Source organism: Dicentrarchus labrax, unplaced genomic scaffold (genome assembly GCF_905237075.1).
Source record: "Dicentrarchus labrax unplaced genomic scaffold, dlabrax2021, whole genome shotgun sequence".
Classification (NCBI taxonomy): domain Eukaryota; kingdom Metazoa; phylum Chordata; class Actinopteri; family Moronidae; genus Dicentrarchus; species Dicentrarchus labrax.
In genome coordinates this window covers 11739415-11753490 of record NW_026136701.1, presented here as the reverse complement: position 1 = coordinate 11753490, position 14076 = coordinate 11739415, and the positions used below count along the sequence as shown (strand labels likewise).

The following is a 14076-nucleotide window of genomic DNA, read 5'->3' as shown; positions in this document are numbered from 1 at the left end:
CTGACATGTAGCAGGGTTGAAGAATAAAGTGGTAAATGTGGTCCATCATCTTTTTATTATTCAACCCAGTCCAGGAGGTGGCGGTAATGAACCGGAAGCTGTTTGCTAACCGCAACAAAAACCAAAGAGGAAGAAGAAGCAGAAGAAGCCGCCTGAGCATGCGCACTACATATGTACGCCATGATCCTAACGTTGTGGCTTTAGCTAGGTGAGTGTTTGGATGAAGAAAAACTTGTTTAGAATATTTATTCATGTGTAGTTATCGTTTCTCGTGTAACTACACAATGAATGATCACATGTACAGAGCGACCTAGGTTTCATTTGACGTTTGATCGTTCATATTTGTTAAAATTGATTCAATACAAGCTGTTAACACTGGTAGCTTAGCATAAGCATTAGCATTATCATAATGCATTCAGTAGCTAGTGGTACGTTATGCTAACACAGTGTAGCTAACTGGAGTGAGTAGAGATCTCTAAATAGAGTGTGTTTGTGTCGTAGCGTGATAAAATTGAAGAAGTCTGCTGTTACCGTTTTGCTTTACGATCCAGTAGTTAGACCGATCCCTTGCAGTCCTCAGTAAACAGGTCTGAGAAGTCTGGTAGCGTTTTTAAAGCACATGAAACGCGACACAGAAAAGTCACGGGTGTAGTTGTTTTTAACTTTTATTTGAAATAATTAAAATAAATGATCAATACAATTAATAAAGTAAGTAGTCAGTGTAGATGTAACTGCACACATGGTACTGTGTTGTTCCTCAATCCAGGAATACATAGCTCGGTAACAACTGTGAATATTATTTATTTACATCTTTGGCAACAATGTGTGTTTTATCTTTCCTCAGATAATCAAGAAGGATCTACTTTGAGCACCTGTCCAGTGTTGACACGGCAAACAGGAGTGGCTGTCTGTGTGATTGAGCCCACCACTTTGCAAAGATGGATTTCCAGCATCGAGCTGGAGGGAAGACGGGGAGCGGTGGGGTGGCATCAGCCTCTGAGAGTAACCGCGATAGGAGAGAGCGGTTACGTCAGCTGGCCCTGGAGACCATTGACATCAACAAAGACCCCTACTTTATGAAGAATCATTTAGGATCATACGAGTGTAAACTTTGCTTGACACTTCATAACAACGAGGTGAGGAGGCACACAATGAATGTTTCCTAGATTGTGTTATTTGAACTGTGATTTCCTGTTATCTGTGTATCTTCTTTAAAGCAAAAGATTACAAACTGCTCCCTTCTTTATTTACAGGGCAGCTACTTGGCTCACACACAAGGAAAGAAACATCAGACCAACTTGTAAGTCCACATCTGGTCTATTTCCTGTACCCTATACATATCTCACATGAAGATTCTGCTGTTGTCCTGTCTCTTGTTTTGGTCAACGCACAGACATGTGCTGAGTTTATGTTGTAATTGCTGTAACTAATTAATTTGATCAAGCCACAGGTCCACTTCACACATACTTGGCTTGCAATTGATAATCAGCTGTTTCATGGTTGCTGTGAATTGACCCAGCAACAACCCACTGTTGATTAAAGGTTAAAACTACATGTTTTGTTTGTTTCAGAGCGCGGAGAGCAGCCAAGGAGGCCAAAGAAGCTCCTGCTCAGCCAGCTCCAGCAAAAGTTAAAGTTGAGGTCAAGAAGTTTGTCAAAATTGGTCGACCAGGATACAAAGGTAAACTGGCTGAATGGTTATGTATCAGTGCAGTCATTCATTTGTTTATGCTGATAGTAATTTCGCTGCAAATGTATTGTATTTTACAAAATGGTCCATGTCTTTCTCTTTTTTATAGTAACCAAACAGAGAGACCCAGAGACCGGACAGCAGTCCTTACTTTTCCAGGTTAGTGTGTTCTATGTAAAACCTGTTGATTTGTTTTTTGTTTGTTTTGTTGGGAAGCAAATTTACATCAAAGCCCCACTTCAGAGGGATGCTATAAATGTATCTAGTTTGCAAAAATTATTTCTTTTGCATGTCGTCTTCTATCACCACTGCAGTAAGAATATATTTTACAGCTTCTCACTCCCCACTTACCTAAGGCTGGCAATATACTTAGTCTTTCTCAGTTTCAAACAGCTGTCTAATACAGCACCATGTGCTAAACCAAAGGCAGGTTGTTTATTGGCATCTCTTATGGAGGACAATATGCAGTACATGGCTCGACCTGACTCTGTGTTGGCGGGATTCTTAGCTGATTGTCATGGTGACTTCATGTGAAACTGCCGTGATGTTGTCTTCAACGCGACACCAACACAGAAACAACAGAGGATATAAAAGGGATTATTCTTGATTCGTGGCATGTGGCGGTTTATTGCAGCAAGGGGACAAACTTACGTTAATAAAAAACTGAAGGAAGCAAGACAAAAGACAGCTGAAAAAAAATCCAGCAGTTTGTGAAATCCTTTATCAGAGCTCAGACGAAGGGGCAACTTGGTTGCTCAGTGTTGCGCAAGTGACAATTCTTTCTGATCAGTCCACCTTTTACTATCGGCACAAGTTTTGCCAACAGAAAACCAAAGAAAAAACTTTTCCAACCAGTCAGTCTGAGCCGTACACATCACCTCGTGCATCAACTTATACAATTGCTTCCAGCAGCAGTGATGATAATCACAAACAATATTGTTTTTTTGTCAAAGGCAAACCAATAAAATATCTGTTTTTTGTTCAGATTGACTACCCAGAGATCGCTGAAGGCATTGGACCCAGGCATCGTTTCATGTCTGCTTATGAACAGCGCATCGAGCCCCCTGATCGTCGCTGGCAGTACCTGCTTTTGGCTGCTGAACCATATGAAACTATTGCCTTTAAGGTGAGTGAGAGCTGCATTTCTATTGTGCTCTTTATAATATGTTTGTTCTTTCAGTGACATAACATCAATATCTTTGCTCCTTTAGGTCCCCAGTAGAGAAATTGACAAAGCAGAAAACCGCTTCTGGACCCACTGGAACAGAGAAACTAAACAGGTACTGATAGGCTGATTAACATTTGTCACCACAAAGCCAACCTGGGTATTACATCTGAGAACAGGAAACGTGGTTTAACCTGTCTGCCATGTTATTTTCCTTCCCAGTTCTTCCTACAGTTCCACTTCAAAATGGAGAAAGCTGTTCCCCAGTCCAGCGGTCCACCACCTCCTGCAGGTGTGAAGCGTCCTCCTCCCCTCATGAGTGGCGTTGGACCTCGCCCACCAAGTGATTCTATGCCCCCTCCCCCGCCAGGAGGAATGCCCGTTCCCCCTCTCCCACCTGGTGCCCCAGGTGCCCCCCATATGCCCCCTCAGATGCCCATGCCCCCCATGCCAATGAGGCCGCCTCCTCCCGAGGGCCTTACAATGTCTAATAATTGATCCCTTTCCTGCATTTCATGATTGCTTTCTTTCATGGTGTACAGTCACACTGCCCTGCCTGTCTACACTGTCCATCTCCCTCTAGATATTGCAGGTACATTCAGTTTGACTATTTCCATGATGTCTAAAGTCCACATTTAGTAGATTTTTATACATTTTTTTTCTGGGTAATGTGAATGCGTAGGGCAGTCCATATGACCACACTGTTTTGTATAAATGCTTAGATTCTGGAAATATGAAGCTATGATTGGAGATAGCTCCATCTTTTAAGATGCTGTTTTGTAATTAAATTCTGTGGAGAAAAAGAAATGTGTCTCAAAGTCTTTTTTTTTACAAAGACATCACACACACAAAGATTTACTGATGCATTGTATATAGCTAGAAAGTTGCTGATTGGGACAAAAGCTTGAATTTATTGTGCGTAGTGGGTCAAATTATTGATGATAGATTATTGAAACCCCCAATTTCAGTCTTCAGTTCGCCATGTTCAGTCCCTTCTAGCTGCATACTATTGACAGTTAACTGAGTTGGCATGATTCATAAGAGATTTATTAAATATGTTATAGATCTTCCAACAAAGGGAATCAAACATGGAGAACAAAAAGCAGACAGGTCAATAAAGTCAATGAAAATGCAGACATCTTTACAGGTAACTCAAAGCTCCGTTACATACAATCACATCTGTCTAGCAAAGCAACAAAAAGCTGTAACACATTGACATTCATTGTGTATGGTCAACTCAAATCACATTCATTTTGAGTCTCAGTGGTGATATTTGACAGACAACATTGTTTGAATTCATACCACCGTTTAATACATTTTACATTTGATAAAAAATGTATTCAGGTGGAAATTGTTTAGAACAGAATTTGTGTCTGTCAGTAGAAAGAATCAACTCATCCCTTTTGAATCTTTTTCTTCTCTTTCTGTTCCTCCAACTTTTTCTTCTTCTTGGGCACTGCCTCCTCCTTTACTTCATCCTCATCTTCATCACCCGCTGCTTCTTTGGGTTCTTCTGTTTTATCTCTCTCTTTCTTGTCTTGGATTTCTTCATCCCTGTCTTTTTTGGCTCTCCTGTCTTTTAATTTCCCTTCTCTTGGCTTCGTGAGTTTTTTGACTGGCAGTGGCTTGTTTCTGAGACCTCTTGTTGCCGGTGCCGTTGCTCGGCTCTTTGACTTTCTTCTTTTACCCTCTTCATCATCCTCTTCCTCCTCATCCTCTTCATCATCAAGGTCTGGCAGCCACCAGAACATGACTTCCCATAGAGTTGTCTCGGGCTAGAGGAGAGGAGAACACGTGAAGTAGTTGACAGTACAAACTGTGGTGCATGTACCGCCGTTTATCTTACAGTTGGAAGGTAAAAAGATGAAAATGAAGGCCTCTTTACCTCTGGTGGTTGTCTTCTGTGTCGCAATGAGCCCGACCGTCTCACTGCCAGCCCAAGTTCCTCCTCCTCCGCTGGCCCCTGACCACGTAGAGTTTCTGTATTTTGAAAAGAGACAACTCAGCCTCAGCAATCAGGTCATTTTATGTCTGTGCTTCTACTTTGTCTTGTTAGTTTACTTGCCATGAAGCCTCTGAAAGCCTGAGGTGAGCACCAGGATGGTAATGGCCACAAACAGACAGCGGTTCAGGGTGACATTCTCCCACGGCGTTTCAATCTGGCTCAGGTTTTGGATGGACATTGCTTTGCGCAAGGACGCTGAAGCGGATACAAGAAAGAGGAGGGGAAGGGGATTGTTGTAATCCCGTAATCCAAGACACTTAGAAACTGGATTGTGTTGAACAGAGACATGGTAATGACTCACTTGTTCTGGGGAAGCTGGGTTCCCGGGGTGAAGTCCGGAGTTCTCCTCTTGGTTGCTGTGAAACTGGAGGCATTTCCTATTGGAGAACAACATGCAGCTTAGAAGAAAAGATATATTAGGGATGTGGACACCGTGAAAAATTGGCCATGTTGGTTGTTTTCCAACTAACCTCTCTGACTTTCCTCGTGGCGTACATTTCTGAAACAGACAGATGGAGATTTAATGAGGGGTGATATCATTAACCATAAACAACAAACAACCATGCCTTCAATCTGGAATGTATCCTCATCGATTTTATGTATAATTGTTGGCTGACATATGCTCTCATTTACACTAAATAGTCTACTGTGCCAAACTTTATGCTACAGACAGACATAACAGATGTGTACCACCGTGCTAGCCAGTCTGTTAAGCTAAATTCAAACATTAGCCCACCAACATACTCACAGTGACAATGCTAACATGTTCACCATCTTTATTTAGTGTGTTAGCATGCTAATATTTGCTAATTAGCACTAAACAAAAAGCACAATTGAGGCTGGTGGGAGTTTCATTAATATATATAAAGTATTGGGCAAATTATAATAATTTGAACTGATGATGGTGCTGGATGAAAAGTAATCAAAGTTATTATAACTCATCCGTAAGAGCACATTAATGTTTGTACCAAATGTCATAGTAATCCATCCAATAGTTGTTGAGATTTACTTTTTTTTAGATTACTTTATTCTTGTGTGATTTTTGTGTGACTTGTATGTTTTTGTGTGATTTACATATTTTTGTGTGATTGTATATTTTAAGCACCATTGCACCAAGATAAATTCCTTGTATGTGTAAAAACCTACCTGGCAATAAATCTCATTCTCATTCTCATTCTGATTCTGAGATGAAAAGTAATCAAAGTTATTAGAACTTATTAGTAGGAGCACATGAATGTTTGTAGTAATCCATCCAATAGTTGTTGAGATATTTGACTCAAAACCCAAAATGTCAACTTCATAGTGGCCTAAAAGAAAAGTCAGCCAAATTCATCCTCTGGGGGTCATAAAAGACTGTACAAAATGATTTCAGTCTGGACCAATGTGCTGGCAAATATAAATACATTCTCCTACATGGTCTCTTTAGACTCTTAGAAGCTCTGTCTCACAAGGAGGATTTTGTGTGCTTGGAGAGATTGAGGCTTATTACACCCACCATCCATTCAGCACAGCAGAGGTGCATTATCACCGTGTTGCCTTTGACCAGGAGTCATATTTCAGTGGCTCCCTGTGCTGCTGCTCCCAAGTATTTATAGAGTTGTACATATGTACAATGGATGAAAGCTTTTACAGTGTGTGCAGACATTACAGATTATCTCTCTTGTGTGTGTGTGTGTGTGTGTGTGTGTGTGTGTGTGTGTGTGTGTGTGTGTGTGTGTGTGTGAGCGTGTGTGTGTGTGTGTGTGTGTGTGTGTGTGTGTGTGTGTGTGTGTGTGTGTGTGTGTGTTTGGTGTGTCACCACCTGGCCTGCGGATCTGTCGAACAGGCTTCTGTGGAGGAGGATCTGCTCTTGGTGGCCCTAACTCCTCTTCAAATGTCTCATAGCTTTCTTCCATCCCTTCCCTGAGAGAGAGAGAGAGAGAGAGAGAGAGAGAGAGAGAGAGAGAGAGAGGGAAGAAGATGGAAGCGACTCAAAATTGTGTTTGTAAAAATGATTTGGCAGATTAACATATTCCACAAAGCTTTGCATGTGAGCCTGTCTGTTGTCAGAGGCCAGTTCAGCCTATGGACAGTTGGTATTTTCAGAATGCTATTGTTGGCAGCTGTTGCCTTCCAGAAACCGGATTCAAGGGATCACAATGCTGCTGTTCTTATCAGTATTCTTCACTTTGTACCATAGAAGAAAGTTTCTCATCAGCATTTCATTTTGGCTGCTCAAAATGATTCAAGTAAAAGGTCAGCTCCTCCAGTTTATGAATAAAACTGATGCAGTTTCCTGACCTTCACATTTACAGATGAATGCTGTGAGGCCCTTATGTCTTACATGACATTTCTACACGGACATTGAGCTAATGTCCTAGCAGCCCTATAAATAGATGAAGCAAGGCCACCAGAGAGACAGATGGATACACACTGCATATAAATACACAAAAAGAAAAGGGCTGATGTTCCCATTATACCTCTGGCTAGCCTCTGCCATGATGAAGCCTAACCTTTGACCCTGATTGAAATAAGGACCTGACCTACCTGCCTCCACATTTGGGGTCCCCCGGGCAGCGTCGTGGGAACCTTTGTCACAGAGCCTGTTGTTCCTCTGCAGGGATGGCAGCCGAGTCACGCTCTGAACTGTCTGACAGCCAAGCACAGGTGCCGGAGAATGAAAAAACAAAAAGAATTGAGTGTCAGTCAGAGGCAGGGTTGACATTAACATTCACTGTACAGCTCTCAAATCCCAAGAGAAGGCTGAGAAGGGAAGGAGAAGGCCACAGGTTGAACCAAATTTTGGTAAACCGTGAGCAATGTTGGAATAAACCTTACTAAGATGTTATCATATTTTGTATCAAAGGAGTTACAGTGCATCAATCGCACAAATTTGAGCAACCAGGACAACTCCAATTAATAAATACTGTAAAAAAAGAATTTTTTTTAAAAAATCAAAGAAGAAAGATCTAATATAGATGTTGCAGTAGATGTTCAATTTTAAGATGTTTTCCCACCTTTTATCTGAATGTTTGGACATTATATTTCACCAGCAGAGAGCGCCACTATACTACTTCAGGCTGCTCTGCTCTACAGATGAAGTCTGTAGTCTGTAAAATTAACAGAAGGGCTGACACATTTCCTTTTTATAAGCTAACCATTAGCCAAACCCTCTATATCAAGCACTTTAGACACACATGATCATGTTGTCAATCATTTTGTTTTATCAAATTATATTCTTTATGTTGCATTAGTGTATCTTTATCAGCAATCTTGTTAACTGAATGAGGTAAGTGGATATTTTCATACTGTTTGTGTGTGTTGTGAGGCTGTCAGGCAAATTCGCCCTCTTTACATGATATGGAGGCCACTAAAAAGAAGCAGTGTAAACAGATGTAAAGATGATTGGGTTATATCAGGGTGAGGTGGTTGCAGGCCACCTTTATGTGGGAGGGGAGAGGAAGTGTTGGTAAACAGACTTGTGGCAATGTTGATGACTCATACCTACATTTGCTGGGACTCTGCCCAATTCCAGCTGAATCATGCATTGCTATACTCATCAGTAATCACTTTAAGTTTGGACATAAGCTCTTTAACCTCTGCCTTGGGGAAACTAACCAAGAGAAGGCTGGGGTCTCAAATGGTACCCAGAGCAGCATCATTTTGTGCTTTTTATAACTCTTATCTTATTGAAAATACTTGATTTAATACATTTTGGCTATCTTACCATCATTAAGGTTGTTTCTGAGACTGTCTGGTTTCCTTTTACAAAGTCATTCATGTGATTTATAAATCACCATACAGAGATACTATGTATACAAAAAACATTACCATCATCCAGTTAGAATCATGCTAGTGCTATGCTATGCTAGTGGCATGGCTCCATTGATAATAATGTTGGTCAGTTCACCACTTTCCAGACTGACTGACACTGTTTCAACAACTGTTGGATAGATTGCCATGTAATTTTGTTCACACATTCATGCTTGCCTCAAGATGATTGTGACGTGCTGACATTAGCATTAAGCTCAAAGCACAGCTGTGCTTATGCCCCAGTTTCAAAACATATTACATTGGTAAAGAAATGTATATAAATGACCATAAAAAAACATTACAACCAACCTTTCAAAAAAAATATGTCTCTTCTTAACCCACCTCTGTTGAATCTCCATTTTCAATGCAGAATAGCAAATTTGATATTCGTTCCCAAAACCCAGTTTATTCATACCTTACCTGTCTTACCTACCATAATACTTATGAACAGACTTAACTAACCTCAACCTCCTTTAACTTCAGGTTTTGGGAACGAATATAACCCAGTGGACTGGTTCCACTGCCTAGTTAAGTGTTTTGCGCATGTATCCAGTATATGTAAAGTGTACCATATGTTATGCACATATGTGTAAGATACATGACTTCATATTCCAGTAAACACACAGTGAATATTATAGCTGCATCATGTGTTCATTTAGTGTTATTCTTTGTATAATGATGAGCTTGTCTGCAGACTTAATTGACCAAATGCATACTCTCACCCCACTGATTTGTCAGTGCTTATTAGTCCCAAGGATACATCAGGAGTGCATCATCTGTGTGAACAGTGCTAATAGAAAAGGGCATTTAATTTGGATGAATTAATTCTTCCAAATCAAGCCTTCCAATGTCACACTGAGCCTGCAGATTGACAGATTTACTCCATAATAAGTAACACTCTTTCTATCTTATTCATAGCACACATTGAGGTAAAAAAAAAAGTGAAACGCTGCAAAGTTTGGGCCAAAGTCTTAAAGAATGTTTCAAGGGCAACACAAGCCCCTCTGTGTATACACCGTGCCCTATAAGGTGAGCAAACATTGCCTGCAGACATCTACGTTCCAAATTCAGGCTCTGGAGAGATCCGAGCTGGGTGAGGCTTTCTGTCCCCGTTTGTCCTTACATAATGGGCACTGTGCTCAGAGGACACACTGACTGCCCAGTGCCCAGTGGGAGCTGCTCTATGCCCTCCCTCACAGAGTATGTTGGACCGTGAAACAACATTAACGATGTAGTCTGTCAGGAACTCACAGGCTTGAGTGACTTACGGCGACTTGAATTAATATTGGATTTAATGATTGAGTTTTAATTTTCAGTCATTGTAAATGAAGAGCTGATGTGTCTTTATGAAGCTAACACTGAAAGATGATGTGTCCCGAGGTGTAGAACTGAGACTTGGACTTGAGTCAGACTTAAGGCCTAAGTATGCTTGGTTGTGTCAAAATCCTCCTCCTCTTAAACCTTTCCAACGTCTGTATTAGGGCTACGTCTAACAATTGTTCTATCATTCTGAAATGTACAATCCAACAGAATTGTCCTCTTCACACCACATTTGGTCATGTGTGCAGAGATGAGAAAGTTGGATTTGCACTTCTCCCTCAAGCTCACTTTTTCCATTCTTCACACAACTACTTCTGTCACTTTTCCCCAAACGATAAAGTTCATCGCTGAGTTAGCAAGCTACAAGACAGAATATATAAATATATCATTGCACAAGGATAGAAACATTAGGGACCAGTGGCTGAAGTTTATTTTCTTCTGAAATACCAGAGCATTTTACTCCAATTTGGACCGTCTGTTCAGCTCATTTCATTGCTGACTGCTTCCTCAATCAGGGACAGTCGGATAACATTTTCCTCAGCAGCGGCCATTAGCATTTGCATTTGAGTTTTTACCAAACTACAGTAGGCTACAATCCATTACCTGGCCGTACATCACTCAGAAGAGAGGTTTGTTAATATTCATGAGACAGACACAGCTAGAGGATATGAGAGAAGTGTGAGAGACAAGATGTAAAACTAAATTGAAAATTGGTACATAAAACCACAAATATCTTCTTATGGATATCAAAACTTTAAACAAAACAGCAGAAAAGAACAAAATATGGGACCTTTAACATAGCTTTCTAATATATTAATATTATTGACAAAACAAGCAGCATCCTGAGAGGCAGTGGAACTGAGCTAGAAACTCTCATTTACCAGACAGGTTCACTAGACAACCTGCCTGCCTTCCAGCATAGATATCTGCCTATCCTCCTTCTCAGATGTGCTGACAGTGTAAAACTTGTATTTGAAGAAGAATGACACTGGATCCACAAGGATTCAGTCATATGTCTCAAAGCTGTTCGCCTTTCACTTTGAATCTCCAACCAAAGCCTTCATGTTCTCTTGGAGCCACGGTGGGACTCTGTGTGTTTCTCTGTATCTCTTCAGGCAGCTCGCTCAGCCTTTGATCTTTCGGAGACCACAACATGTAACTGACCGGATCATGACTTTGAGTCCTGCAGAGTTCATGGGGGAGCGATCTGCTGCAAATCCAGACCGTGCCCTGAGGCAGATAAATGTTCAAATGTCCAAACAATGTAGTAATCTGTCCCTCATTTTCCCATGGAGGGATGCAGGAGGCAGAGGTGTAACGTCCAGAGAGATTCTTCTGAGAAAGGAGCTGGATTCAGATTCTGACCCAGAGGAATGCTGGGACCTGCTGGTGGATGGCACATGGAATGGGATGATCTGAGACGATTAGGCGAAAGATTTTCATCATGTGCAGGCAATGCCTTTCCTCCCATTGATCTTTTTCTCCAAATATCTTGAGGCCTTGTTTCATCATTATGGGACGAGCGCACAGAAGATAGAGGGAAAATGAGAGAACTGAGAAGCAAAGAAGAGTAATTGGTTAGAGATATTGGATTTCTTAAAAGGCAAGGGAAATCCAATTGGTAGTGTTTGATCGTGACTATTAAGTTCAACTCATCTCCCTGCTACAGAGCCCATTGTCTATATTTATGTAACTTTGATCCCAAGCTGTTATGACACCGATATCTTTTGTTTTAGCCTGCTTTCATTTTCTCTGGTTTTGTCTTCTCCTTCATAATTTCTTTTCTCCCAATCTTAACCTTTTAAAACTGCTTTGACATTTATTCTTTTCTGTTTGTTTCTTTGGGGAGGTATGACCGAGTGATGGACTCTTTTTTTAAAGAAATGAACCACTTCACTTTCACAGTCAAACACCTGAGAGTTTCTTGGCCTTAATATGTTCAGTCCCTCCTCCTCCTCTGTCTCTCATTGTGTCTGTAGGGCATTTTATTGATAGGGTAATTTGCCCTGAGATTGTACTGCAGCCTCCCGGGTGCTATGTGTATTAATTACCATCTATTCATCTGAGGCCGTTCAGCCTTTCAGCGTGCTCCTGAGCAGCGGTTCCAGGCCAATGCCTCACAGCCTCTGTCACAGCCCTAATGCTTCAGCAGAAGCATGTGTGTCTGTGGGAGACAAGTAATGTGAAACCTCATGCACCGAGGAAGAGTGTAATTTATTATTGCTGCTTCTCAGCGATGGCCGTGGTATTGACATCTGGAAGAGTCGCAACATAATCGTGAGCAGTGGGGAAGACATACTCAGATCTTTTACTTCAGTAAAAGTAGTAATAGCTGAGCATAGAAATACTCTGTTACAAGTAAAATTTACTTAAGTATTAACATCAAAATAACCTTAAAGTACCAGAAGTACTCATGATTCAGAATGGCCCCTTTCAGATTAATATATATATTATATTATTGCATTTTAATTATTGATGAATTAATATGTTATGTGTAATAGCTGGTAGCTAAGTTTAACTACTTTATATTGTTGGGTTGCTTGTGAATTCTACTTTAAGTACAATACTTGAGTAAATGTATTTAGTTACATTCCACAACTGCACTAGAGTGGACATGTGAATTTTTGAACGTTGGTCACATGATATCATAGATTGAGGCTTTTTGTCTTTATTGAGGTCTTCAGCCCCCACCCCGTCTAAATGCATGTTCTCGTATGTTGGTTGTCCGCTCACAGGCCTATAATCAATAACTCATTCCAGAGTCTTAAACTCATAATGAATTTGTGAAGCTGCTAATCAATTTAAGATAAAGCTTTCATGTGTACACAGAGTGAGAGTGAGACAGGAAGATAGAGAGAGGAGAGAAAACGAGGAGGGGAGGATTTTTGTTTTGCAAACACGGATAAATAATTAAACACATACACACGGAAGAGGAGGTGAAATGAAAAGCATACTGATCTGATTATCCCAACAAATCCACTTCTGTGCTTACTTTTTGTTTCTCTTATCCTCTCTGACATTCAGTCGAGATATACCTTCAGTTGGACACAGTTACATCTCTCTCTTGCAGAATTCAAGCTTAGTTTCATCATGCAAAAAAAGGAAAGAAAAGTTGCCTCTCCTTTACTGTCTTGCTCTTGTTATATGATGTTGAGAGGAATGACTGCTGCATGACAACATCCTAAACCCTCCTATTACTCATCCATCAGCCTTCTTCTCTGCCTTAATCAAGGAGCCTACATGCACTTAGTTTCTCTCTGCTCCTGTGAGCCATCAGTGGTAGTGTTCAACCTGTGCATTAGGAATATAATCCTCTAAGGCTTTATGAGCAAGATAAGTAAGTATCAGGAGGGCAAATGTGACAAAATATCTTGCACAAGTGGCAGCCTTGTGACTCAACTTTAATGTTTTGCTAAAGTAGGAGTAAAATATTGTTTAAGTAAGCCAGTATTCAGGGTGAGAACTACTGGGAAGCCAGGGGGAGCTTGGCTCCTCCTAATAGGACATGAGCTCGCCTGAAAACATGATTTGTGAAATCTTTTTTTTTTGGGGGGGGGGTCTCTAAAATATTGACAATATACTATTTTTGCCATGTATTTCTGTATCTGTATCATCACGGATCGTGTGTAAAATAGGCTGTTGTTGATGTATGTATATCTAGCCTAACGTCTAAATGATATTAGCTACGAATGTTTCTTTGTAACTATCCCTGTCCAACTGTCTTTGGCTGAGCAATGTGCTCTTTTCACTTCACTTTTCATTACAAGCCTCATATCCAAGGTCACCAGCCAGGGTCACAGTGTCTAGGTGTTCAGTTAGATAACAAGGTATACATGTGTAGACATGTAATAGTTAAGTTAGTTACTTTACTACATTACTGACCAGTACTGAGTGGGGTTTATGCAGATATGATGTACATTTGTGCAGTAAAAGCCTTGAGATGTATTATTCATGATTAAGTGGAGTAGAGTAGAGAAGCACACACACATAAACATTAATTTCCTATACTAACTATATTTCCTTCATTATATATTCTTCTTTCTGTGTTTCTGCTTTTTTTTCTTGTGAGGTTATTTTTATTTTGTTTTCTTTAGTGTGATATAT

The 14076-nt window shown here is 40.5% G+C and overlaps 2 protein-coding genes across 3 annotated transcripts; one reads left to right on the top strand and one right to left on the bottom strand.

Annotated features, from left to right (window-relative positions):
- Positions 1-51: 51 nt before the first annotated feature.
- On the top strand, positions 52-3662 carry sf3a2 (splicing factor 3a, subunit 2). Its single transcript, XM_051398531.1, has 8 exons — positions 52-208; positions 845-1136; positions 1254-1300; positions 1572-1681; positions 1800-1849; positions 2676-2816; positions 2902-2970; positions 3078-3662. The coding sequence occupies exons 2-8, from the start codon at positions 939-941 to the stop codon at positions 3351-3353; spliced, it is 891 nt and encodes a 296-aa protein (XP_051254491.1). The 5' UTR covers positions 52-208; positions 845-938; the 3' UTR covers positions 3354-3662.
- Positions 3663-3880: 218 nt separating this feature from the next.
- Positions 3881-7486, bottom strand: LOC127363559 (junctional sarcoplasmic reticulum protein 1). Of its 2 annotated transcripts, none has more exons than XM_051400220.1 (7): positions 7387-7486; positions 6662-6762; positions 5331-5359; positions 5162-5237; positions 4921-5055; positions 4741-4835; positions 3881-4630 (listed from the first exon to the last, which is right to left on the bottom strand). In XM_051400220.1, the coding sequence occupies exons 2-7, from the start codon at positions 6753-6755 to the stop codon at positions 4250-4252; spliced, it is 810 nt and encodes a 269-aa protein (XP_051256180.1). In that variant the 5' UTR covers positions 6756-6762; positions 7387-7486; the 3' UTR covers positions 3881-4249. The 2 variants fall into 2 exon arrangements, with proteins under 2 accessions (XP_051256180.1, XP_051256169.1); XM_051400209.1 differs by having other exon boundaries at positions 7391-7485.
- Positions 7487-14076: the final 6590 nt, after the last annotated feature.

Coding starts and splice junctions, on each gene's coding strand:
- LOC127363559 (XM_051400209.1), bottom strand. Junction 5,360..6,661: donor TCGACAGATCCGCAGGCCAG/GTGGTGACACAC, acceptor TGTCTGTTTCAG/AAATGTACGCCACGAGGAAA. Junction 5,238..5,330: donor CCACGAGGAAAGTCAGAGAG/GTTAGTTGGAAA, acceptor GTTCTCCAATAG/GAAATGCCTCCAGTTTCACA.
- sf3a2 (XM_051398531.1), top strand. CDS start 939: ATGGATTTCCAGCATCGAGCTGGAGGGAAGACGGGGAGCGGTGGGGTG. Junction 2,817..2,901: donor ATGAAACTATTGCCTTTAAG/GTGAGTGAGAGC, acceptor TTGCTCCTTTAG/GTCCCCAGTAGAGAAATTGA. Junction 2,971..3,077: donor GGAACAGAGAAACTAAACAG/GTACTGATAGGC, acceptor TTTCCTTCCCAG/TTCTTCCTACAGTTCCACTT.